The sequence below is a fragment of the Ranitomeya variabilis genome, chromosome 2 (assembly GCF_051348905.1).
Source record: "Ranitomeya variabilis isolate aRanVar5 chromosome 2, aRanVar5.hap1, whole genome shotgun sequence".
Classification (NCBI taxonomy): Eukaryota; Metazoa; Chordata; class Amphibia; order Anura; family Dendrobatidae; genus Ranitomeya; species Ranitomeya variabilis.
The window spans coordinates 751,512,242-751,539,222 of record NC_135233.1 but is presented as its reverse complement, the minus strand read 5'-3'; the positions used below and the strand labels follow the sequence as shown (position 1 = coordinate 751,539,222).

The following is a 26,981-nucleotide window of genomic DNA, read 5'->3' as shown; positions in this document are numbered from 1 at the left end:
CAGATAGACAGATAGATAGATAGATAGATAGATAGATAGATAGATAGATAGATAGATAGATGATAGATAATAGATAGATATAAATATAGATAGAAAATAGATAGATGGAAGGAATGAGATAGATGACAGATAGATCTATAGATAGAAGGAATGAGATAGATAGATGACAGATCTATAGATAGATAGAAGGAATGAGATAGATAGAAGGAATGGGATGGATAGATAGATGGAATGGGATAGATTGATAGATAGATGGAAGGAATTAGATAAATATATAGATAGAAGGAATGAGATAGATAGATAGAAGGAATGGGATAGATAGATAGATAGATAGATAGATAGATAGATAGATAGATAGATAGATAGATAGAAGGAATGAGATAAATATATAGATAGAAGGAATGAGATAGATAGAAGGAATGAGATAGATAGAAGGAATGAGATAGATAGAAGGAATGAGATAGATAGATAGATAGATAGATAGATAGATAGATAGATAGATAGATAGAAGGAATGGGATAGATAGATAGATAGATGGAAGGAATGAGATAAATATATAGATAGAAGGAATGAGATAGATAGAAGGAATGGGATAGATAGATAGATAGATAGATAGATAGATAGATAGATGGAAGGAATGAGATAAATATATAGATAGAAGGAATGAGATAGATAGAAGGAATGAGATAGATAGAAGGAATGAGATAGATAGATAGATAGATAGATAGATAGATAGATAGATAGATAGATAGAAGGAATGGGATAGATAGATAGATGGAAGGAATGAGATAAATATATAGATAGAAGGAATGAAATAGATAGAAGGAATGGGATAGATAGATAGATACATAGATATAGATAGATGGAAGGAATGAGATAAGTATATAGATAGAAGGAATGAGATAAAAGGAATTTGATGGATAGATACATAGATAGATGGAAGGAATGAGATAAATATATAGATAGAAGGAATGAGATAGATAGAAGGAATGAGAAAGATAGATTGATAGAAGGAATGAGATAGAAGGAATGATAGATAGAAGGAATGAGATAGAAGGAATGAGATAGATAGACAGATAGAAGGAATGGGATAGATAGATACATAGATAGATAGATGGAAGGAATTAGATAAATATATAGATAGAAGGAATGAGATAGATAGAAGGAATGAGATAGATAGAAGGAATGAGATAGATAGAAGGAATGATAGATAGATAGAAGGAATGAGATAGAAGAAATGAGAGAGATAGAAGGAATGAGATAGATAGAAGGAAAGAGATAGATATATCTATTCATATACTGTAGCTATCTATAGATATATCTATGGACAGATGTAGATAGATATATGGATAGTTAGATATATATGGATAGATACATAGATATCTATCTACATCTATCCATAGCATAGATATATCTATAGATAGATGTGAATAGATATATCTATCTCATTCCTTCTATCTAAATCCATTCCTTCTATTTCGACTATCCCATGTTTATCTATCCCATTCCTTCTGCCTACATATATATAGACCCCCACACACAGCCCCGCTGGTTCACATAGCATAGCTTATCTACTTCTGAGTCTGATAATCTGATGGAGGGAGGCTGTGGACCGTGAGTGACAGAGCTGTGCTCAAAAGCAGCATGTGGGGGGATGAAGAGCAACAGTAGGGCATGGGGGGGCGAATGATGTTTTTATAGTTACTTAAAGGGAACCTGTCACCCCCAAAATGGCTGGTGAGGTAAGCTCACCGGCATCAGGGGCTTATCTACAGCATTCTGTAATGCTGTAGATAAGCCCCCGATGTTACCTGAAAGAGGAGAAAAAGACGTTAGATTATACTCACCCAGGGGCGGTCCCGCTGCGGTCAGGTCGGATGGGTGTCTCCGGTCCGCTCCGGCACCTCCCATCTTCATTCCATGACGTCCTCTTCGGGTCTTTACGCAGCGGCTCCAGCGCAGGCGTACTTTGTCTGCCCTGTTGAGGGCAGAGCAAAGTACTGCAGTGCGCAGGCGCCGGGAAAGGTCAGAGAGGCCCAGCACCTACGCACTGCAGTACTTGGCTCTGCCCTCAACAGAGCAGACAAAGTACGCCTGCGCCGGAGCCGCGGCGTAAAGACCCGAAGAGGACGTCATGGAATGAAGATGGGAGGCGCCGGAGCGGACCGGAGACACCCATTTGACCAGACCGCACCGGGACCGCCCCTGGGTGAGTATAATCTAACGTCTTTTTCTCCTCTTTCAGGTAACATCGGGGGCTTATCTACAGCATTACAGAATGCTGTAGATAAGCCCCTGATGCCGGTGAGCTTACCTCACCAGCCATTTTGGGGGTGACAGGTTCCCTTTAAGGCTACGTTCACATTTGCGTTGTTGTGTGTTGCGTCGGCGACGCATCGGCGACGCAACGCACAACGCATGCAAAACGCATGCAAAATGCATTGTTTTGTGACGCATGCGTCCTTTTTTTGCTTGATTTTGGACGCACAAAAAATGCAACTTGCTGCGTCCTCTGCGCCCTGACGCGTGTGCCGCAGTGACGCATGCATCACAAAACGCAAGTGCAACGCATGTCCATGCGCCCCCATGTTAAATATAGGGGCACATGATGCTGCGTCGCACAACGCTAATGTGAACGTAGCCTAACTTAGTTTACTTACTGCTGCCGGCCGCCCTGAGTGACAGAGCTGTGCTCAGCAGCAGCATGTGGGGGATGGGGGATGGGATGGGGGGCGGGTAGCGAAAGATGTTTTTATAGTTACTTTACAGTCTTTACTTACTGCTGCAGATGCCGGTTACTGCTCCAAGTCCCAGCACAGCAGCCTGCAGGTCAGGACTCAGGAGACTGAGCAACGCTGCCCTCTGCACCTCGTCCTCAGCCGGGTGGTAACAGTGAGTCACCTGCCAGGCACCCTGCACATTATTAGCTTGTTTGTGTGTGTGACACAGTCGCTGACTGTCTGACTGCACTGTCAGCAAGTGTCAGAGACTCAGAGGGATTGCAGGGAGAGTCGGCACCAGTGCACCACGTGTTCTAGCTGCCGCTCTGCCGCCCCGTCTTTAGGAAAGCTCTGCCGCTGGAGGCAAAGCATTCAACTTGCTTCATGATAGCAGCGTCACTGCAAAGACCCAAGAGGATTAAAGAAATGGGGCAAAGGAAAGCTTTTCATTCAAGCCATGGGGAGACACTGTGCCTAGAGAGACTATCCATTGACACTCAAGCTGCGCCAGAACACGTTTAGGATTACCCCCACATGTGCCACAATGCACTCTATCAATACCTCGTACCCGTAATCCGGTGGGATCACAGTTGTGGCACAGCCTGAAATGTCCAGGGATAGTCTTAAGATCAGAAGGATCAGTACAGGTTTTTGCCACCACAATGTCTCTTACATGTTCCCTCGTCCTTATTCTTAGTTCACGCGAGGTGAGCCCCACGTAGATGAGGTTACAAGGACAAACAGCGTAGTACCACATTTGTGGTGTACTACGCTGTTTGTCCTTGTAACCTCATCTACGTGGGGCTCACCTCGCGTGAACTAAGAATAAGGACGAGGGAACATGTAAGAGACATTGTGGCGGCAAAAACCTGTACTTATCCTTCTGATCTTAAGACTATCCGTGGACATTTCAGGCTGCGCAACAACTGTGATCCCACCGGATTACAGGTACGAGGTATTGATAGAGTGCATTGTGGCACACGTGGGGGTAATCCTAAACGTGTTCTGGCGCAGCTTGAGTGTCGATGGATAGTTTCTCTAGGCACAATGTCTCCCCATGGCTTGAATGAAAAGCTTTCCTTTGCCCCATTTCTTTAATCCTCTTGGGTCTTTGCATTTGCTTCCTGGTTTTTAGTATAGTATGTTTTTTGTGACTCTGTTTTTAACATATTTTATTTTTGATAATAGTGCCTTGCTATACGGGGCTGCCTTCGCTTCCCTTTATATAATCTACTAACACTATGCGGAACATTTACCCTGAATATACTGGTGCAAGCTAAGGAGACGGTGATGACATCATGAAGCCGGATTGATATATGGGGATTGGTGGAATACACACTATACTTACTTCTCCTCATGTGATGTGAAGAATCTATGGCTATTGGGACTGATACCGGTTGGCCGTACCCAGCAGTATATGGACATCTTTGAACTTTCTTGTTCTCTTTTTGTACCAATAGTTATAGCAGGCATTTTTTATCTTTATTTTTATTTATATAAGCCTTTTTTTGCCCACTTTTCTATCTTTTGTACATACTGTATTAATTACTTTATACCTGATACAGTATGTGTGTTCATTTCACTTTTAGTCGTGCATGCAGTTCCTTTGGTTACCGTTGCGCATCTGAGCGCTGCCAGACGCACATGCGCAGTGGTGTCCTGGGCTTGCCGGCGTCTCTGAAGTCGTCCTCATGGCTTCAGTGTGGGCCAGTGACATCACAGGAAGTTTTTCCTTTGACCCGCACCGGAAGCCGGACGTACGGATGCGTCGCATGGCGGCCCCGGTCCCACTCCACATGCGCTCACAGGTGCAGCGCTCAGGGAGCTTTATAAAAGACTGACACATCAGGCATATCCACACTGCCCCCCAAAGAAGCCCGCAATGCGAAACGCACGTCGGGGCATGATGTATACACAGTGACTGCGTTATCACCCCCTGACATGGGTAAGCTATGACCTTAATCGCTGCTGTTTTGCATAATTGCACTTTTGCATTAGCACTTTTCCTGGGATGGGACGAGAATGATTGTATGCAACTGTTAGTGTCCAGACGTCTGCAGTTATCCGGGCTGTATACCCGGTCTGCAATACATTTTTCTCTTTGACCTCTGGTTTCTTGGTCTATTGTAATGGGTCTAGGGCCAACATTATGGTGGTAGAAAGTTCCCCTGACCTATTTCTAGTGGTGATTTCCTGCAGTTACCGTGTATACTGTGTTTTTCTCTTTATCCCCTCTTCAGACACTTGTCCATTGTATATATTTTTCTGTATGTATACTGGACCCTTTTGTTTTCTTTGTACTGTTATATATGTTGGATCAAATAAAATGTATACCTTTTTAGAATCGTTGGTTGGCCCTCAGTAATTAAATGGCTCTAATGTACCTAAACAGTAGAAACCCCCCCAAGTGACCCCATATTGGAAACTAGACCCCCCCAAGGAACTTATCTAGATGTGTTGTGAGAACTTTGAACCCCCAAGTGTTTCACTACAGTTTACAAAGCAAAGCCGTGAAAATAAAAAATCTTTTTTTTCCACAAAAAGTATTTTTTAGTCCCCAGTTTTGTATTTCCCCAAGGGTATCAGGAGAAATTGGACCCCAGACGTTGTTGTCCAATGTGTCCTGAGTACGTTGATACCCCCTATGTTGGGGTAAACCCCTGTTTGGGCGCACGGGAGAGCTCAGAAGGGAAGGAGCACTGTTTTTCTTTTTCAACACAGAATTGGCTGGAATTGAGATCAGACGCCATGTCGCGTTTGGAGAGCCCCTGATGTGCCTAAACAGTGGAAACCCCAATTCTAACTGAAACCCTAATCCAAACACACCCCTAACCCTAATCCCAACGGTAACCCTAACCACACCCCTAACCCTGACACACCCCTAACCCTAATCCCAACCCTATTCCCAACCGTAAATGTAATCTAAACCCTAACTTTAGCCCCAACCCTAACCCTGACCCTAGCCCTAACCCTAACTGTAGCCTTAACCCTAGCCACTACCTTAACCCTAGCCCTAACCCTTGCCCTAACCCTAGCCCTAACCCTAGCCCTAACCCCAGCCCTAACCCCAGCCCTAAGCCTAACCCTAGCCCTAACCCTTGCCCTAACCCTAACCCTTGCCCTAACTCTAGCCCTAACCCTAGCCCTAACCCCAGCCCTAACCCTTGGCCTAAACCTAACCCTAGCCCTAGTGCTAACCCTAACCCTAGCCCTAACCCTAATGGGAAAATGGAAATAAATACATTTTTTTAATTTTGTAATTTTTCGCTAACTAAGGGGGTGATGAAGGGGGGTTTGATTTACTTTTATAGTGTTTTTTTAGCAGATTTTTATGATTGGCAGCCGTCACACACTGAAAGACACTTTTAATTGCAAAAAATGTATTTTGCGTTACCACATCTTGAGAGCTATAATTTTTCCATATTTTGGTCCACAGAGTCATGTGAGGTGTTGTTTCTTGCGGGATGAGTTGACGTTTTTATTGGTAACATTTTCAGACACGTGACAGTTTTTGATCACTTTTTATTCTGATTTTTGTGAGGCAGAATGACCAAAAACCAGCTACTCATAAATTTCTTTTGGGGGAGGCGTTTATACCATTCCGCGTTTGGTAAAATGGATAAAGCAGTTTTATTCTTTGGGTCAGTATGATTACAGTGATACCTCATTTATATCATTTTTTTATGTTTTGGCGCTTTTATACGATAAAAACTATTTTATAGAAAAAATAATTATTTTTGCATCGCTTTAATCTGAGAACTATAACTTTTTTCTTTTTTCTTTGATGATGCTGTATGGCAGCTAATTTTTTGCGCGATAAGATGACGTTTTCAGCGGTACCATGGTTATTTATATCCATCTTTTTTGATCGCGTGTTATTCCACTTTTTGTTTGGCGGTATGATAATAAAGCGTTTTTTTGCCTCGAATTTTTGTTTTGTATTGTTTATGGTGTTCACTAAAGGGGTTAACTAGTGGGACAGTTTTATAGGTCGGGTCGTTACGGACGCGGCGATACTAAATATGTGTACTTTTATTGTTTTTTTTTTATTTAGATAAAGAAATGTATTTATAGGAACAATATATATTTTTTTTAAAATTTTTTGGGGGATTTTTTTTATTTTTCTTTTCACATGTGAATATTTTATTTTTACACTATAACATTGCCCCAGGGGGGGGCATCATGTTATAATGTAAGGTCGCCCATCTGACACTTTGCTGTGCACTGTGTCAGATCGGCGATCTGACATGCACAGCTCCTGGAGGCTTCCCGGCGCCTGCTCTGAGCAGGCGCAGTGAAGCCACCTCCCTGCAGGACCCGGATGCCACGGCCATCTTGGATCCGGGCCTGCTGCAGGGAGGAGGAGGTAAGGGAACCTCGGAGCAACACGATCACATCGTGTTGCTCCAGGGTCTCAGGAAAGCACGAAGGGAGCCCCCTCCCTGCGCAGTGCTTCCCTATACCGCCGGAACACTGCGATCATGTTTGATCGCAGTGTGCCGGGGTTAATGTCCCGGGGGCAGTCCATGACCACTCCTGGCACATAGTGCCGGATGTCAGCTGTGATAGTCAGTTGACACCCGGACGCGATCAGTCACGCTCCCCCATGAGCGAGGCCGATCGCTATGACGTACTATCCCGTCGAGGGTCAGATAGGCCCAGGTCACCTCGACGGGATAGTATGTCTAAGGTCAGAGAGAGTTTAATATCTGATATAGGCTGAAAATTTAAGCTCAGCTTTGTTCAGTGGAGGAGAACAACAAGCAGCGGCAGACACCGTTAGTACGCCCAACCAAACAAGTAGGCCAAATGCAATTTAATATCTGATATAGGCTGAAAATTGAAGCTCAGCTTTGTTCAGTGGAGGAGAAAAGCAAGCAGTGGCAGACACCGTTAGTAGGCCCAACCAAACAAGTAGGCCAAATGCAGTTTAATATCTGATATAGGCTGAAAGCCTGAAAATTGAAGCTCAGCTTTGTTCAGTGGAGGAGAACACCAAGCAGCGGCAGACACCGTTAGTAGGCCCAACCAAACAAGTAGGCCAAATGCAGTTTCATAGTTCATATAGGCTGAAAGCCTGAAAATTGAAGCTCAGCTTTGTTCAGTGGAGGAGAACACCAAGCAGTGGCAGACACTGTTAGTAGGCCCAACCAAACAAGTATGCCAAGTGCAGTTTCATAGTTCATATAGGCTGAAAGCTTGAAAATTTAAGCTCAGCTTTGTTCAGTGGAGGAGAACACCAAGCAGCGGCAGACACTGCTAGTAGGCCCAACCAAACAATTAGGCCAAATGCAGTTTCATACTTCATATAGGCTGAAAGCCTGAAAATTGAAGCTCAGCTTTGTTCAGTGGAGGAGGACAACAAGCAGCGGCAGACACCGGTAGTAGGCCCAACCAAACAAGTAGGGCAAATGCAGTTTAAAATTGGTTACAGGGGTACACAGGCGGCATTGGTTAGTTCAGTGGAGGTCAACTGTGAGGAGTGGTGCAGACAGACTTAGTAGGCCTAAAATAAAAAAGTAGGCTCAATGCAGTTTAAAATTGGTTACAGGGGTACACAGGCGGCATAGGTTTGTTCAGTGGAGGTCAAATGTAAGGAGTGTCTGACACAGTTAGTAGGCCAAAATAATAGTGAGGTAAATGTCTTCCAAAACAATTTTCAAAAATAAACAGGTGGCATAGCTACGTACAAGGGTGGGCTCCTCTGCTGAGTAGCAGACAGTGGTAGTTGGCACAATGTATTAAATGGTCTAAATGGAGGCCAGGGCCCCTGTATATTTTAACTATCATCTATCATTTCAACAAATTTGTATTGGCAGTGCCATTGAAGGATTTATCAGCACAGACTACACTGTGGTGGAGCAGGGAGAGGTAAGTATTGCAAGTGGTAGAGCACTGTTCGACCTGGGGGGAACACTCTCGTGGGCAGCGGTACTGGCACAGGGCCCCTCATATTACGACAGTGTGTCTGACGTTGGTTGTGCACCACCACCATCAGAGACACTTCATTGTACTATGAGGGACCCTGTGCCAGTGCCGTCGCCCAAGAGTGGGCACACCCACCTGTCCAGGCAAACGGCACTCGCACGGGTGCTTGAGCCAGGTGGTGACCACGGCCCTGTGGGGGGAGTCAGCCCATTTAGGGAGGTACAAAAATGGCCTATGGTGGACATTCAGCAGCTGCAAATGGAGGAATTGGAGCAGTCAGTAAGAGGAGGCCAAAAGCAAGACATTTTTCAGGCAAGCTACGTGTCAACAGGAGAAGGTGGGGCAAAATAATTAGAAATCCATGATTGGTTCATTTTAATGAAGGTTAGATTATCAATATTTTGGGTAGCCAGAAGAGTACTTTTTTCGGTCAGTATTGAACCAGCAGCAATGAAGACTCTTTCTGATAGCACACTAGCAGCTGGGCAAGCGAGCTCCTGTAATGCATATTCTGCCAATTCAGGCCAGGTGTTTGATTACTGGGCATCTAAAATAAAGGGGAATGAGGTGTGAGGGAGAACATCAATAAGGGAGGAAAAATAGTTCGTAACCATACTGGACAAATGTTGTCTCCTGTCACTTTGAATTGATGCAGCAGTACCTGTCGTGTCTGCGGTCATTGCGAAATCACTCCACAACCTGGTCATAAAACCCCTCTGTCCAACGCCACTTCTGATTTGTGCACCTCTAACACCTCTGCCATGTTGCCCCCTGCAGCTCGTGTGAGAACCATCACCACCGCTGTGTGCTGGGAATGCCTGAACCAAACGGTCTACAAGAGTTGCTTGTTTTGTAGCCAATATTTGCTCAAGGTTCTCATGTGGCATGATATTTTGTAATTTCGCTTTGTAGCGTGGATCCAGGAGGCAGGCCAACCAGTAATCGTCATCGGTCATCATTTTTATAATGCGGGGTCCCTTTTTAGGATACGCAAGGCATAATCAGCCATGTGGGCCAATGTTCCAGGTGTCAATTCACTGCTTGTGCTGGGCTGAGGAACACTTTCTTGCAAATCAACATCACTTGTCTCCCGCAAAAACCCTGTACCTGACCTTGCAACGCCACCAGTTTCTATTGCCCCCTGAGAAGCATCCTCCTCCCATAAATATTCAACCCCATCATCCTCCTCCTCCTCCTCCTCCTCCTCTTCGTCCGCCACTTCGTCCAGGAGAGTTCGCTGAGCAGACAATGGCTGACTGTCATCAAGGCTTCCCTCATCCTCGGCTGCAGATGTCTGCTCCTTAATGTGCGTCAAACTTTGCATCAGCAAACACATTAGTGGGATGCTCATGCTTATGATGGCGTCGTCTGCACTTACCTGCCGTGTGCATTCCTCAAAACACTGAAGGACTTGACAGAGGTCTTATAGCTTCGACCACTGCACACCTGACAACTCCATGTCTGCCATCCAACTGCCTGCCCGTGTATGTGTATCCTCCCACAAATACATTACAGCACGCCTCTGTTCGCACAGCCTCTGAAGCATGTGCAGTTTGGAGTTCCACCTTGTTGCAACATTGATTATTAGGCGGTGCTGGGGAAGCTTCAGTGATCGCTGATGGTTCTGCATACGGCTGGAGTGTACGGGCGACTGGCAGATGTGCGAGCAAAGTCTTCGCACCTTCAGGAGCAGGGCTGGTAACCCCGGATTTCTTTGCAGGAAGCACTGCACCACCAGGTTCAAGGTGTGAGCCAGACAAGGTATGTGTTTCAGTTGTGAAAGGGCTATGGCAGCCATAAAATTCCTTCCATTATCACTGACTACCTTGCCTGCCTCAAGATGTAAGCTGTCCAGCCATGACTGAGTTTCTTGCTGCAAGTACTCTGCCAGTACTTCCGCGGTGTGTCTGTTGTCGCCCAAACAATTCATTTCCAACACAGCCTGCTGACACTTACCACTAGCTGTTCCATAATGGGACTCCTCGTGTGCAACACTGGCAGCTGCGGATGGAGTGGTAGGGTGACTGCGCTCTGTGGACGACCTTTCGCTTCTGGAGGAGGAGGAGGAGGGGTGTGGAACACCTACTGCCAACTGTTTCCTAGACCGTGGGCTAGGCAGAACTGTCCCACTATGGCATCCACCACATTAACCCAGTGCACCGTGATGGACACGTAACGTCCCTGGCCATGCCTACTGCTCCATGCATCTGTTGTGAGGTGCACCTTTCTACTGACTGATTGCCTGAGTGCATGGACAATGCAGTTTTTGACATACTGGTGTAGGGCTGGGATGGCTTTTCTTGCAAAAAAGTGTCGACTGGGTAGGTCATAGCGTGGTACAGCGTAGGCCATCAGGGCTTTGAAAGCTTCGCTTTCAACCAACCGGTAGGGCATCATCTCTAACGAGATTAGTCTAGCAATGTGGGCATTCAAACCCTGTGTACACGGATGAGAGGATGAGTACTTCCTTTTCCTAACGAGAGTCTCTTGTAGGGTGAGCTGGACTGGAGACCTGCATATGGTGGAACTAGCGGGGGTGGTGGTGGACATGGCAGATTGAGAGAGGGTTGGTGATGGTATTCTTGATGTTGACCTATGTGTAGTGTTTCCTCCCAAGAACCTGGTGATTCCCTGACTGCCTTGGCCTTGCGACGATACCTCCACATTTGCTGCAGGTGGTGTCCTAAACGGTGGGCTTACAGTGAGGGAAGCAATGTAGCGTTGCTGACTACCTTCATTCTGAGCGGGTGCATCAACGTTACGGGACATTTGGTAGTTAGTCCAGGCTTGCAAGTGCATGCTGGTTAAATGTCTACGCATGCACGTTGTATTTAAATTTAGGGGATTCTTCCCTCTGCTAAAGGTCTTTGAGTATTTCTTACAGATAACTTTGCACTGATCATTCGTATCTTGGTTAAAAAAATTGCCACACTGCACTCTTCCTACTATCGCATACCTTTTCAGGCATTGCACGCTGTGCTACTTTCAACGGATGGCCATGCTGTCCTAAAACTGTTTTTGTTTTAGACACACGTTTTTGGCCTGCCAGATGAAAGCTGTTGCGATGTTGATGCCTGCTGCAGGATCATCCTCCTCCGCTTCAGAGCTACTGTCAGCGGCACCCTGTTCCCCCAATGGCTGCCAATCTGGGTCAACAACTGGGTCATCTATCACCTCCTCTTCAATGTCCTGTGCACCGTCCTCTGTGACACCGTGTAAGGTGCTATAGCGTTCGGGATGGGACACCATAGTTTCATCAGGGTCAGATTCTGGCTCAGTACACTGCGAGGGCAATGTAGTGATCTGAGTCAATGGAACAGCATAATAATCTAGCTGTGGCTTTGCATCTGTGCTCTCCATGTCCGATTCGTCTTGTAATGGGCTGTTAACTATTTCCCTTTCTAACCCTGGCATGGTATGTGTAAAGAGCTCCATGGAGTAAAGAGTAGTGTCACCTGCCGCATCCTTCACTTTTGCTTTGGGTGAAGGACACAAGGAAGTGACTTGTTCCTGACGGGGAGCATCCACTGACGACTTGCTGCTTTTATATTTTGAACTTTCGGAAGAGGAGGTGAAAGAGCTAGTGGCTGAGTCAGCGATGAAAGCCAAAACTTGTTCCTGCTGCTCCGGCTGTAAAAGCGGTTTTCCTACTCACAGATAAGGGAGCCTTCGAGGCGTTGTGTAGCCAGACGATGACGCTGTCTGAACAACTCGAGCCTTAGGTGCTATTTTGCTTTTCCCACTACCACCAGATGCTCCACCACCACCACCATCATTACCAGCTGGCAATGACCGCCCACGGCCTCTTCCACCAGACTTCCTCATTTATGAGAAAATGTAACCAAACTAACAACCGTTATATGGTACTATAAAACTAGGTAGAAGGTGTATAAAAACTTGTTGAGAATTTAAATCTCCCTTTTTTGTGTGGGAGACTGCTGCAAAAACCAGGCCCGCTGTATTACACTACACAATGTAAGTGGCAGAAAGTGGCAGGCAGATATATGACAAACAGAACTGACGCAGATCCACTTAGTGGCAATTTAAATCTCCCTTTATTATGTGGGAGACTGCTGCAAAAAACCAGGCCTGCTGTATTATACTACACAATGTAAGTGGCAGAACGTGGCAGGCAGATATACGACAAACAGGACTGACACAGATCCACTAAGTGGCAATTTAAATCTCCCTTTTTGTGTGGGAGACCGCTGCCAAAACTAAGCCCACTGTATTGCACTACACAATGTAAGTGGCAGAACGTGGCAGGCAGATATATGACAAACACAACTGATGCAGATCCACTTAGGGGCAATTTAAATCTCCCTTTATTATGTGGGAGACTGCTGCAAAAAAACAAGCCCGCTGTATTATACTACACAATGTAAGTGGCAGAAAGTGGCAGGCAGATATATGACAAATAGAACTGACGCAGATCCACTTAGTGGCAATTTAAATCTCCCTTTTTTGGGTGGGAGACTGCTGCAAAATTCAGGTCCGCTGTATTACACTACACAATGTAAGTGGCAGAAAGTGGCAGGCAGATATACGACAAACAGAACTGACGCAGATCCACTTAGGGGCAGTTTAAATCTCCCTTTATTATGTGGGAGACTGCTGCAAAAATCAGGCCAGCTGTATTACACTACACAATGTAAGTGGCAGAACGTGGCTGGAAGATATATAAAAAAAAGGGACCGTACTACAATAACAATGTCCCTACAATGATCTCAGGACAAGTATGGCAGCAATAAAAAGGACTGCTGCACACAACAGTGTGGACAAATAAACAATAGAACTGTGCAGAAAGGAGCAGCAGGATTTTTGCTTTTAAAAAAGCAGTTGGTTTGCACAGCGGCGTACAAACAGCAATGCAGCTATCAGGGAGCCTTATAAGCTACTGAGCTGATGCACAAAAATCCACTGTCCCTGCAAAGAAAAGGTGGTGTTGGACAGTGGAAATCGCTACAGCACAAGCGGTTTGGGGGTTAATCTTTCCTCCCTAACAATATCCCTGCTTCTGACGAAGCTGCAGCAACCTCTCCCTATGCTCAGATTGGCAGAAGTAAGATGGCGGTCGGCATGCACGCCCCTTTATAGCCCCTGTGATGCCGCAGAAAGCAAGCCAATCACTGTAATGCCCTTCTCTAAGATGGTGGGGAGCGAGACCTATGTCATCACGCTGCCCACACTCTGCGTCCTCCTTCATTGGCTGAGAAATGGCGCTGAAAGCGACATATGAAACGCGACTTTGGCACGAAGATTGCCGACCTCATGGCCGATCCCACAGTGGGATCGGGTCGTATTTCACGAAACCCGACTTTGCCGAAAGTCGGCGATTTTTCAATTTGTTTGATCCGTTTCGCTCAACCCTAGTCTGTTTGTCTGTCTGTAACGGAAATCCCGCGTTGCTGATTTTCCAATCAGCGACAGGCTTAGTCTGGTTTGAATTGGCCCTTCCCTACTCTCCTCCAGTCAGTGCCCCCTCCCTACTCCTCTCCAGTCAGTGCCAGCATGTAGCCCTATCCCGGACCAACTTTTTACTATTGATGTTGCCTATGCAGCATCAATAGTAAAAAGATATAATGTTAAAAATAATTTAAAAAATTGTGTTATTCTCACCTTCCGCCGTCCACGATGCGCGCAATGCTGCCACCAGCTTCCGTTCCCAGGGATGCATTGTGAAATTACCCAGATGACTTAGCGGTCTCACGAGACCGCTAAGTCATCTGGGTAATTTCACAATGCATCACTGGGAATGGAAGCTGGCGGCAGCATCGCGCGCATCGGGACAACTTCGGTGGACCCCGGAGGGTGAGTATATAACTTTTTTTAACAGGGATATGGTGCCCACACTGCTATATACTACAAGGGCTGTGTTATATACTGCATGGGCTGTGTTATATACTGCGTGGGCTGTGTCATATATTGCATGGCCTGTGTTATATACTATGTGGGCTGTGTTATATACTACCTGGGCTGTGCTATATATTACATGGGCTGTGTTATATACTGCTTGGCTGCTATATACTACGTGGGCAGTGTTATATACTGCGTGGCCTGTGTTATATACTACTTTGGCCTGTGTTATATACTGCGTGGGCTGTGCTATATATTATGTGGGCTGTGCTACATATTATGTGAGCTGTGTTATATACTACGTGGCTGCTATATACTATGTGGCTGTGCTATATACTACGCCGCTGTGCTATATACTACGTGGCTGGTCGTGTTATGTGGGCTGTGCGATATACTATGTGGCTGCTATATACTATGTGGCTGTTATATACTATGTGGCTGTGCTATATACTACGTGGCTGTGCTATATTTTATGTGGCCATGCTATATACTACGTGGCTGTGTTATATACTAAGTGGCTGTGCTATATACTATATGGCTGTGTAAGCGCGACGTACATACGTACATACATATTCTAGAATACCCGATGCATTAGAATCGGGCCACCATCTAGTTAAGAGATGTTATGCAAGCTTAGGAATAAAAGGACAAAAAGAAATCAAACACCCAGAAAACCCCCCAAAAAGTTACAAACTATAGAAATTAATGTTATTCATTACATATTTTTATCCAGCTTGTTTTAAAAGGTTAATATTTAAAGAATCAATTTGTCATTTTAGATGAAGAAAATTATTATTGAAAAATTTGTAAATACATCACACTTACAGTAAAATGCATTACACATTAGAAAACAATGATTAAATAAGGTCATACTTACCAGAGAACATCATTTGGCGTTGTGAGATCGAATGCACAACTTTCCAACCCATCTTTGAACTGGATAACCTTCGAATAGACCCAGACAGGAAACACAACTAAAAAAGATGCTGCCCACAGAAGTAAGTTAACACGGATTGTCTTCGATATTGTTCTCAAGCTTGTAAGACGAAATGGCTGAACAAGAGCCATATATCTGTAACATAAAAATACACTACTATTAAAACATAATGATAAAATATACTGCTACATTCAATACATGTAACATTGGTTGTGTGCTTTCCAAATGTTTTTTTTTTAAACTTACACATACAGTTGAAACCAGAAGTTTACAGACACATATGCATGTTTTTCTCAATATCTGACATGAAATCTGAATAAACTTTTCCCGTTTTAGGTTAATTAGGATTACCATAATTATTAATGTTTGCCAAAAAATAATGAGAATGATAATGTTTTAAGGCATTTTTATTACTTACTGCAAAGTCAAAAGTTTACAGACATTTCATTAGTAATTTTATGTAGCACAGTAGTAACAAAAAAAATGATTTGTTACCGTGGATAAACCTTGGATACAGCAGAATCTGAGCACAAAACAATGACAACCTCAGATGTTGCCACATTTTTGGAGCATGGTAGTAACAGAAAAAACTCATTTTATTATGTGTACCCTATATGGAGAACAATATGTGCACTGTGAGGCAGTGACCAGTGTTATATGTGAGGGTCGCTATGTGTCCCCCTAGATGCATACAGAAGCGTGTTAAGGCCGCGGGAGTGCATTGCAGTCACAGGCATAGCTGTGACTTCAATGCAAAGCAAAAGTAAGTGTGGGTCTTGGGCAAATTACACTGGTCTACAATAAAAAAATTCTGGCATGGACTTTAAGAACAGTGTTAGTCTAATTTGAGGGTGCTGAATTCAAATCTGATCTTATAATTTCTCTATCACATCACTTTTTTTGCGCTACAGGTACTGTATGTAGCCCATTTTCAAGAATTCCATGATAAATATAAGTAGTGTATGAAAAGTGCCAGTTTATACGGTTCACTAAGGTAAATTTAGTTTTCATTTAGTCTCCCAATAAATGTGAGAATATCTTTATTTTCTTTGAACATGCATAATTCCCATTTGTTATGATAACACCCTTGTTTTCTGTGCTACTGGACAGTAGAGCTACAGCAGAGCATTGGGTGAAAACTGAATGGCCTCAGCGACAGAGTTTGGCATCTGGCGATAAGAATGTCATCCATGATCCTCTAGTGGATAGGAAAAACATTGTCTTTCCTCCCTTAAGCATAAAACTTGGATTGATGAAGCAGTTCATCAAAGCTCTCAATCACAGTGGAGAATGCTTTAACTATATATGTTCCACTTTTCCTGGTCTTAGTGAAGAGAAGAAAACGGCTGGAATATTTGATGGACCTCAAATAAGAACACTTATGAGAGACCCAAATTTTATCACATCATTGTATAAAAATATACAATGTAGTATTGAAAATCATGTGTTTTTATCATAAAACATTAGATAGGAGTAATTTTCATCAAAAAGTTAAAATCTCGCAATCCTGATGTGATAGCCAAAAACGGAGTTCATATTCATTCGTAATCAGCAGCCAAAATTGACTTAAAATATGTTTTAAAACCTTTTGCCAGAAAAATTGTGTTGACTAGTGTTATTTGTCCAAGGCAAATTTAAGAAAACCTGCCATGGGCTTTTATTTTTGAAGCAGACTACAGGATGGTAGTGGGGCGGTCCATTTCCTCCCAGGCAGGTCTTCCATGTGACCTACAGCCACAGGTTCCTTGTAAAAACCCTGCAGCAGAGGGTTGGCTAAGCAACACAGAGCCAAGCGGAGCCAAAAAAGTCTGGCACACCTTAGTGTACACGGAGGCGCAGTCACCCACGGCAGCCGGTCTAGGTTATGGACAGTCTTGTTTCCCGGCTGCAATCTGGAGGATATCGTGGGCTGTTTATTTCTGTGAGTCTGGACATTAAAATACATTTTGCTTTGAACTTTGCCTGGTCACTACCTATCTGTCTCACTGCACCAACTCCATTGCACTACAACTCAAAAAAATGAAAAGATGAAATGTAGCCTTTTTTTGGTAGAACAATAGTAAGAAAACCAATTTTGATTTTATCATTTGTACCTCTGTACGGAGAAGAATTGCATCACCCAAAAATTTCAAAATGACATCTAGCATGCTGTAACAGAAGAAAGTATTATTTAACTGAGGATTAGGCCTGTATATAATCAAATAGATGCTTAAAGCAAATTCCAACTCAGATCTAGCCTGCTGTTTCACATTTATAACAGAAAACAAGTTGTTGTTTTTTCACCATCACCAAGTTTTTGTTTAATTTCATTATAACTAAATGAAAAGGTGGGATATGGATTGCAGGATCACGTTGGCAACTGCCCAAATAATATTTTTTTTCTGTGCAGCAGCTCTATACACAGAACAATTTCACCATCACAAAATTACAACGTGGGATATGGCAGGCTGTATCAGGTTTAGCAACAGATAAATTAATGTTTTTTAATGTGCATGAGCTCTTCAGACAGCATAATTTTTCCACCACAAAATTACAATGTGGGTATCACCTTTAGGAACAGAAAAAAATCTGTTTTTAATGTGCATAAGTTCTGCAGACAGCATAATTTCCCCGCCACAAAATTTCCAGCCCCCTACCCTCATCAAACATGGGCCCCAGGCTCATAATACACCACTATTATTGTAGTCAAAGTGCTCAAAATACTTTAGTGGCAATGTAGGAAGATGGACTGAGCTAGTGGTCCCTCTTGCGTATCCGTGCCAGAACTGTCGTGCCTGTCACCATTCTTGCCAGGGGAAAGATGTCCTGACAGGAGCAGACCTGTCCACCTGACTGAGGGGGCGGGTCGGGTATAAAAGTGACTGATCGCAGGAAGAAGGGACTTTTGGCGGATAGTCAGTCTGTGCGCCAGGAGAAGGTTGACTGACTGATGCCAATTGACAGAGCCGTTCTTACGAAACTGTGCCTCTGACAACCACAGACGTACCACACAGTGCGGATTTCCTCGGGGCACACTGAGTGCTGTAGTGACTTTGCAGTCTGTTTTTCTGGACTGTTTACTTCACCAGTGGTGCTGCGGATTTGCTCGCGGACAGCTCCCCATTCCAAAGACAGGAGACCATGTGCGGGAAAGACTCGATGCTTCTCCTCTGTGCAGAGAAAGGCCTTCAATTATTTCCAGGACTGGATCAGAGACTTCTCGCACCACCTACGGCACCATCGTGGGATTTTCCAATCTCCACCATCCAGGAACCAGAGACTGATAAGTTAATTTGTTTTACTTGTCCCTTCGGCCATTACCCTGTTGCCGTTATCATTCGTCTGTTGTTTTACATATTGTTTCCCCCATTCTCCCTGTGCGGAGAGTAACTGTTGAATTGTTTAATTATAAAGAACCAGTTAACACTTGGTCTGTATCCTGCCTGTCACTGCATCCCTTGTACCTGCTAGAACCTTACAGCAATGCAAACATTTTCCAGCACTTTTTACTGAATGTTTCAGATTTTTCCCAATTTTATAACATTTTGCTCATGTTTCTGATCACAAATCCAAATGTGCCATATTCTTTCTGATTTTATGCGTGGCGATCTTTTTTTGAACAAATTCGCTCATCACTACTCTGAATCAACTTGGGTTTTTAAGTATATAAAAGTGCACTTTTTAAATCACTAGGTATACAACTATTTAATATCTTCATCATAATATTTTTTGAGAAATGACATGATGACATAGACGTCATATCAATAGGTTTTAGGGATTCTTACTGGTACAAAGCTAAAGAACCTGAAGGGCCTTCTTGTACAGTTACCCATGTGCTATCATAATATTTTTGCACAGGCACATTCATTTGAATCAAAGGTAAGGGACCTCAGTTTCTTCCAAGTAGTTTCAGTCACTTAGTTCTGATTGTTGGCTGGATTCTTTTGTATTCAACCCTAATTAAACTATGATGGCATATTATAGGAATTTTACTAAATATTGTAGATAACTTTTTTTTAAAAAACATAGCACTATATATTTTAATCAATATAATTATTCCAAATTATTAATATCAAGAATGATTGCTATTGCAGGACAAATTTCTTCTAGGTACAAAACAGAATATTTCTAAGATTATGGACAAAAGTAAAATGTTTATAATAGCTGAAAGTGTTCTGGTAAACATTTCTGTTCCACAATATGCACTTACTGTGAAATGTTACATCATAATTGCTACCTGAAATTGTTCCAACTATTTAGGCACAGGGGACACTGTATAAGATGGAAAGATTTATTATAGTGTGTCTTGTAAAATGGATACAAAGGTATCAGCCAGGTCACACAAATAAACTTTTACAAGATGAAAGCTTCAGTCTAAATAAATAATAATAGTGTTTGGACTGTATTCATGCAGTGAATGAACCAAGTAGTCAAGTAGAACAAAGTTGTTCCTTACAATGTCAGCAATCATGGGAAGTGCTTACCTATGAGAATTACCATTATGAACTGGAAGTTAAAACAGGATAATTGCAGAAAATGTCATGCTAAGCAGTATAAAATAATTCATAAACAGTAATTGTATACTTCATAGCACACGTAGGAGTGCTCTTTCCAAAGATTTTGTATAAGAAGCCTATCAATCATATGGATTGTACGGCAAGGCTTCTTGTGTAATCACCATTTCATTGTAATGGTTAAAAAAAGCCTTTAGCCAACCTTTAAATGTAACCCCTAAACATAAATATTTTATTGCAATACAAAGAGAATGATGTATAGCATGTAGTGATGGTAAGGATGATGCATTATTTTAATAAAGCCCAGTTAAACTACGGGGGTTGGACCAAATAATGGAAACACCTAACATTTTGGCATCATAATCTTCGAACATGTTATATACATGCAAACCGTGACATATGGTAATGTTTTGTAGTTGATTATTTGTGTTATGTGATATGTGTATGTAAATAAACTGTTTGTTTTGCAGAATTGTAAGAACATTGATGAGAACCTGCTACCAATGGCAGTCCTCTCGGATTTTCAAAGAGGCCAAATTGCTGGTGCTTGTATGGCAGGCGCTAGTGTAACAGAAAGTGCCCAAATGCTTGGCGTGTCAAGAGGTACTGTCTCCAAAGTAATGACGGCATTTGAAAGAGAAGGAAAAATGTCAGCAGCAAAGCACAAGTCCGGCCAAAAGTCGAAGATGACTGAGACAGTCGGACTCTAAAGTGAATTGTGAGAGAGGATCGCAAGACCACAGCTCCGAAAATCACTGCTGAGCTCAATGAACACCTACAGAACCCAGTTTCCACGAAAACTGTTCATCTGGAGCTGCACTAATCTGGATTCCACGGAAGAGCTGCAATTAGAAAACCGCTGCTCTTAATGACAAATGTTTCCAAGCATTTAGAGTGGTGTAGAAACCTCCAGAATTTGGTCTCTCGAGCAGTGGAAACATGTGATATTCTAAGACAAATCATCGTTTACCCTATTTCCGACCTCTGGCTGAGTGTACGTTTGGAGACAGCTGAAAGAAGCATTCCATCCAGACTGCCTTCTCCCAACTGTAAAACATGGTGGAGGTTCTGTGATGATCTGAGGTGCTATTTTGTGGAGATCTGCTTTGCCAATGATATCCCTTCATGGAAGAATTAACAGCTGAGATTATTTAGGCATTTTGGGGCGACCAAGTGCATCCAATGGTTCAAGCACTGTTCCCGGAGGGGAACACCATCTTTCAGGATGATAAAGCACCAATTTATACAGCTAGAATCGTTAAAGCATGGCACGAGGAACATTCTAATGAAGTTGAGCATCTCATCTGGCCCCCACAATCCCCAGACCTCAACATTATTGAGCATTTATGGTAGATTTTAGAGATTCAAGTTAGACGTCGATTTCCGCCGGAATCATCGCTCAAAGAACTGGAGGGTGTTAACTGCAGAATGGGCTAAAATTCCTTTGGAAACAATTCACACCTTGTATGAATCCATACCTCAGAGAATTGAGGCTGTAATTGCTGCAAAAGATGGACCTACACCATATTAAACTAACTTTTGTTGATGTTTCCAGGTGTTTCCATTATTTGGTCCAACCCCTGTATAATTTCAAGATGCTAAAATTGTGATTACCTTAATTCTAGGTTTTAAAGAAAAAAATAGATTTGCTGCAGCATGGAAACTGTAAAACGTGACTATCATTTCAGGTAACTTTTCGGAATAGTCATGTTTGTCTGTGTACATAATATAATAATAATAATTATCTTTATTTATATAGCGCCAACATATTCCGCAGCACTTTACAGTTTAACAGTTTCAAACACAACAGTCATAAGTAACAATGTTAACAATACAATAATTAAAGCGAAATAAGAGGACCCTGCTTGTGAGAGCTTACAATCTACAATGAGGTGGGGGAGATACAAAGTACAGGTGTGTATTTACAATGATGTATTTACAATGATGGTCCAGCCATCTTCAGGGAGTGGGGGGTAGATGGGGATAGTGAATGGGCTACACACAAACATAAAATGACTTTGATTAGGGAACGTGATAGACCGCTCTGAACAAATGTGTTTTGAGGGAGCGCCTAAAACTATGCACATGCACATGAGGAATAACAGGTTTTCTGGGCATTATAGCACTTGTATCCTACATTTTTCTCCAGTTTTTCCCTCTGCAGGCTTTAGCTCTAGTTTTCAGTTATCTCTGTGTTGGAAGTTGAAAACTAGCTGCTATGATGTCTCTTATATAAAGAGCAACATACAGAGAGATTTATTATTGCTCTTATTTCTATGAAGCACACAGAATAAAGCAGCAGTAGCTGCTTGAAACTCATTATTGAGCAGTACTGAGCTGTGTTGCTGTGAATCTAGCACTGCAGGGAAGGAAGGTCAGTTACATCTTGATCTGCCCCTGTCTATCTGTCTCTCACTGTGCTGAGTGCTGAACACTCCCACACACCCCCTTCATTCTCCATATAGTATAATATGAGATTTAACCTGATACCTCAGTGACCTAGCAGTACAATTTGCTTTGACCAAAATGTATTTCAGTTATTTTTTAGCATATATCGTAAGTTCAAGAGGCAAGAAGGTTGGAAAATATGAATCATAAGTATAGAAATAAGCCTATTTCTCTGATAATATAGACTAGAATGTTTGTTACATTCACCTGTATTATTCATTTATGCAAAGTTTGTTAAAGTGACAGTGACCATCTAAAGCAGTGTTCCCCAACTCCGGTACTCAAGAGCCACCAACAGGTCATGTTTTCAGGATATCCTTAGTATTGCCCAGGTCATAATTGCATAACCTGGAAAGTCAATAATTCCATCACCTGTGAAATACTAAGGAAATCCTGAAAACATGACCTGATAGTGGCTCTTGAGGACTGGAGTTGGGGAGCACTGATCTAAAGAGTTTTAGATTCATTTAGATAAAACTGTCACAGTAAAGTGTAATTATTAGCAATAGCATGACCTTTTGCAGTGTCTGAGGGTATCATCTCAAGCTCGAGTTTCACAACTATACTAAAAAGTGTCTATTGCGATACATCCTGCAATTCAGTGTCTGTGCAGACATAAATATATAAATATAGCTTGATGTGGATTTTGTTATGCAACTCCTTTGCTGTGATATTCTGAACAATATTTTAATGTCTGACCTTCACATTGATTAAAAAAATGGCAGCTAGCAATATAAGGAATATTCTTATGACTGCAAAGCAGCAATTACTCAGATGCCTCTTTTATTGACAGTATGGCCTTTTCCTTGAATATGTTATATTAGAGAATACTTTGCATTATTGTTGAAAATATTGTTTACTCGTTTCCCCACCAATTTTTTTTTAGCATTAACACTGGGGAACACAATTTTTGTTGAGTTAGATCTGACACTTGTTTTTGACTAGCTTTCGGCTTCTGAATCAAAAAGTGACCCCAGTTTTTCTTTCAAAACAACTTTTTAAGCTGCAGGACAATTTTGGAGACAAAGGGAGGGTATCCTTGTTTCTTTTTGGCGTTAATCAATATTATCCACCAAACTAAGGGCATGAATAGAAATTAACAACAAAATTCTAAACTGGCTTAACTTTTCACTGGAATCGCCACTAAATGTACTATGCATTTATAACATCAGTATCCAGTATTGTATACTTTATCCAAAATACCATACTACAGATGTGAACAACACTATTCTCTGACTATTTTGTGAATTCTGAAGTCAGAATGGTAGGTACATCCTAGCACATGCCTGGCTAAAAAATGATATTTTAAATAATCTAGTTTAGTTAGTTCCCTCTGTCTCTATTTATTTTACATGTTCATGTTTTGTAATGCCAGTAAAAAAAAAAAAGATAAATAATTATACAGTGTTACAAAGCATTATGTAATTCAGTTTTTTTAACATTTTACTTCAACTCCTGTACAGGTTCCCGTCTTCATAAATGGATATTGTTAGTGCTTGTTAAAATAGTACTTTTGCAATTTACTGCTGTTTAAAAATTGCATCTACTCTTCAGGTAGTACAACTTCTATTTTCTTTTTCAGGTGATTGCAGGGGGCTCGACCATTGCTCAAGTTTAGCTTGAAAGCACTGCGCTAAAGCTGGCTTTGATTAGGAGGTAACAGTGCACTCCAGCAATCCTGGTTAGCTTTAAAACAATGCTTACAAGCTCAGTAGAAAAGAGCTTGCAAGAACTGTGCATGTTCTACTGTTTACCAGTGGTGTTAAAAATGTTAATATCTCAAGGATCGCTAAAAATTGTAGTAAAATGCAAAACTGCTTGTATTTACAATAGTTATTTGACAATAGCCATTTATGAAGATAGAAATGCCCTTTAAATGTTTATTTATACAACTTTATGAAATTCCATAAATTATGATAAGAGGTGTCAACAGAAACGCAATCAAGTGCTTGTGTTTCTCATCTAAGTTTCACTTTTAATAAATAGATTCAGGGCCATTAAAAATCAAACGTTTATGGCACATGCATTTGCATTACACTGTTTTAGACATTAGAAATATCAATGACTCATAATGACAGTTTTAAAACTGCTTTTTCTAGAACTCAAAAAATATCATATACTCATTAAAATACTTATCATCTATTGGATATGATTTTAGCTAAGTAAAATTACTATTGGATCTTCCAGCTTCCTGCTAGTTTTGCTCTCCTTTCTACCAACACATTGTCTCATAAATATTTTGGCATCTTTTCTTTTAACCTTGCATGTTTTATTTGATATTCCAAAGTTTGGTACAACTGTGATGTTGAGATGATTAATTATTTGTTTACCTGTCTAAGCTCATTGCTGTCATAATGGCTGTGCAGGCAAATTGGTTGCAAGTATCCAGGGATGTAATTATAGTACACAGAGGACTTCCAAACACCCATTCTCCTCCTCGCGCCCACTGATGAATAAGAAATGGCATCCCAATGATGTGAACAAGATCTGCCACAGCAAGATTACAGATGTAAATGTCAGGTATTGTTTTTCTTCTAGATCTGTGATAAAAGAAGACAAAGGGAGATGAAACAAAATCTTGTCATGACGTGCATGATGTAGTACTGATTGTGTGTTTGCATCATATTTTCATTTGCGACAGGCTTGGAAAATAAGTAATCAGTGTTAAGCAATACAGTTTTACATCTGATTTCCTTTATTCAACACCAAACAATGCAATTTGTCTTGCAGAAAAATAGGAAATATAGATAAAATAATGGTATAGATGTTAGAGTCTGACTGACTAATTGAGTCTATGGACAGGAGTCTCTTATGCAGGTAATGAGTTAACTAATTAACTAGTTAATTTTTGATATTCTATCTCTCAATGTTAACATTAACCTATCCTTAAAATTATAGACTGTTCATGTCTTTGTCAGTGGGTAAACTTACAAAATCAGCAAGGGATCAAATATATTATTTCCCCCAATGTATATATATGAATATGAAAATTGTACATTCACACTGAAGGCATCAAAACTATGAATTAACACATGTGGCATTACATACTTAACAAAAAAAGTGCGAAACAACTGAAATTGTGTCTTATATTCTAGGTTTTTCAAAGTAGCCACCTTTTGCTTTGATGACTGCTTTGCACACTCTTGGCATTCTCTTGATGAGCTTCAAGAGGTAGTCACTGGGAATGGTCTTCCAACAATCTTGAAGGAGTTCCCAGATATGCTAAGCACTTGTTGGCCCTTTTGCCTTCACTCTGCGGTCCAGCTCACCCCAAACCATCTCGACTGGGTTCAGGTCTGGTGACTGTGGAGGCCAGATCATCTGGTGTAGCACCCATCACTCTCCTTCTTTGTCAAATAACCCTTACACAGCCTGGAGGCGTGTTTGGGGTCATTGTCCTGTTGAAAAATAAATGATGGTCCAACTAAACTCAAACTGGATGGAATAGCATGCTGCTACAAGATGCTGTGATAGCCATGCTGGTTCAGTATGCCTTCAATTTTGAATAAATCCCCAACAGTGTTACCAGCAAAGCACCTCCACACCATCACACCTCCTCCTCCATGCTTCACGGTGGGAACCAGGCATGTAGAGTCCATCGATTCACCTTTTCTGCGTCGCACAAAGACATGGTGGATGGAAAGAAAGATCTCAAATTTGGACTCATCAGACCAAAGCACAGATTTCCACAGGTCTAATATCCATTCCTTGTGCTCTTCAGCCCAAACAAGTCTCTTCTGCTTGTTGCCTGTCCTTAGCTGTGGTTTCCTAGCAGCTATTTTACTATGACGGCCTGCTGCACAAAGTCTCCTCTTAACAGTGGTTATAGAGATGTGTCTGCTGCTAGAACTCTGTGTGGCATTGACCTGGTCTCTAATCTGAGCTGCTGTTAACCTGCAATTTCTGAGGCTGGTGACTCAGATAAACTTATCCTCAGAAGCAGAGGTGACTCTTGGTCTTACTTTCCTGGGGCGGTCCTCATGTGAGCCAGTTTCTTTGTAGCGCTTGATGGTTTTTGCCACTACACTTGGAGACACTCTCAAAGTTTTCCCAATTTTTGGGACTAACTGACTTTCATTTCTTAAAGTAATGATGGCCACTCATTTTTCTTTACTTAGCTGCTTTTTTCTTGCCATAATACAAATTCTAACAGTCTATTCAGTAGGATTATCAGCTGAGTATCCACCAGACTTCTGCACAACTGATGGTCCCAATCTCATTTATAAGGCAAGAAATCACACTTATTAAACCTGACAGGGCACACCTGTGAAGTGAAAACCATTTCCGGTGACTACCTCTTGAAGCTCATCAAGAGAATGCGAAGAGTGTGCAAAGCAGTCATCAAAGCAAAAGGTGGCTACTTTGAGGAACCTAGAATATAAGACATAATTTCAGTTGTTTCACACTTTTTTGTTAAGTATATAATTCCACATGTGTTAATTCATAGTTTTGATGCCTTCAGTGTGAATGTACAGTTTTCATAGTCATAAAAATGCAGAAAAATCTTTAAATGAGAAGGTGTGTCCAAACTTTTGGTCTGTACTGTATATACACTCACCGGCCACTTTATTAGGTACACCTGTCCAACTTCTTGTTAAC

At 42.0% G+C, this 26,981-nt stretch overlaps 1 protein-coding gene across 1 annotated transcript in view; it reads right to left on the bottom strand.

Annotated features, from left to right (window-relative positions):
- The window catches only part of MCHR2 (melanin concentrating hormone receptor 2), a 452,328-nt gene that overhangs the window by 185,359 nt on the left and 239,988 nt on the right, over nucleotides 1–26,981 (bottom strand). The window contains exons 3-4 of the mRNA XM_077289664.1: nucleotides 24,713–24,922; nucleotides 15,382–15,576 (exon numbers count right to left, since the gene is read on the bottom strand). Of these exons, the coding sequence (XP_077145779.1) occupies nucleotides 15,382–15,576; nucleotides 24,713–24,922 (405 nt within the window). The remainder of the gene's footprint in view (nucleotides 1–15,381; nucleotides 15,577–24,712; nucleotides 24,923–26,981) is intronic.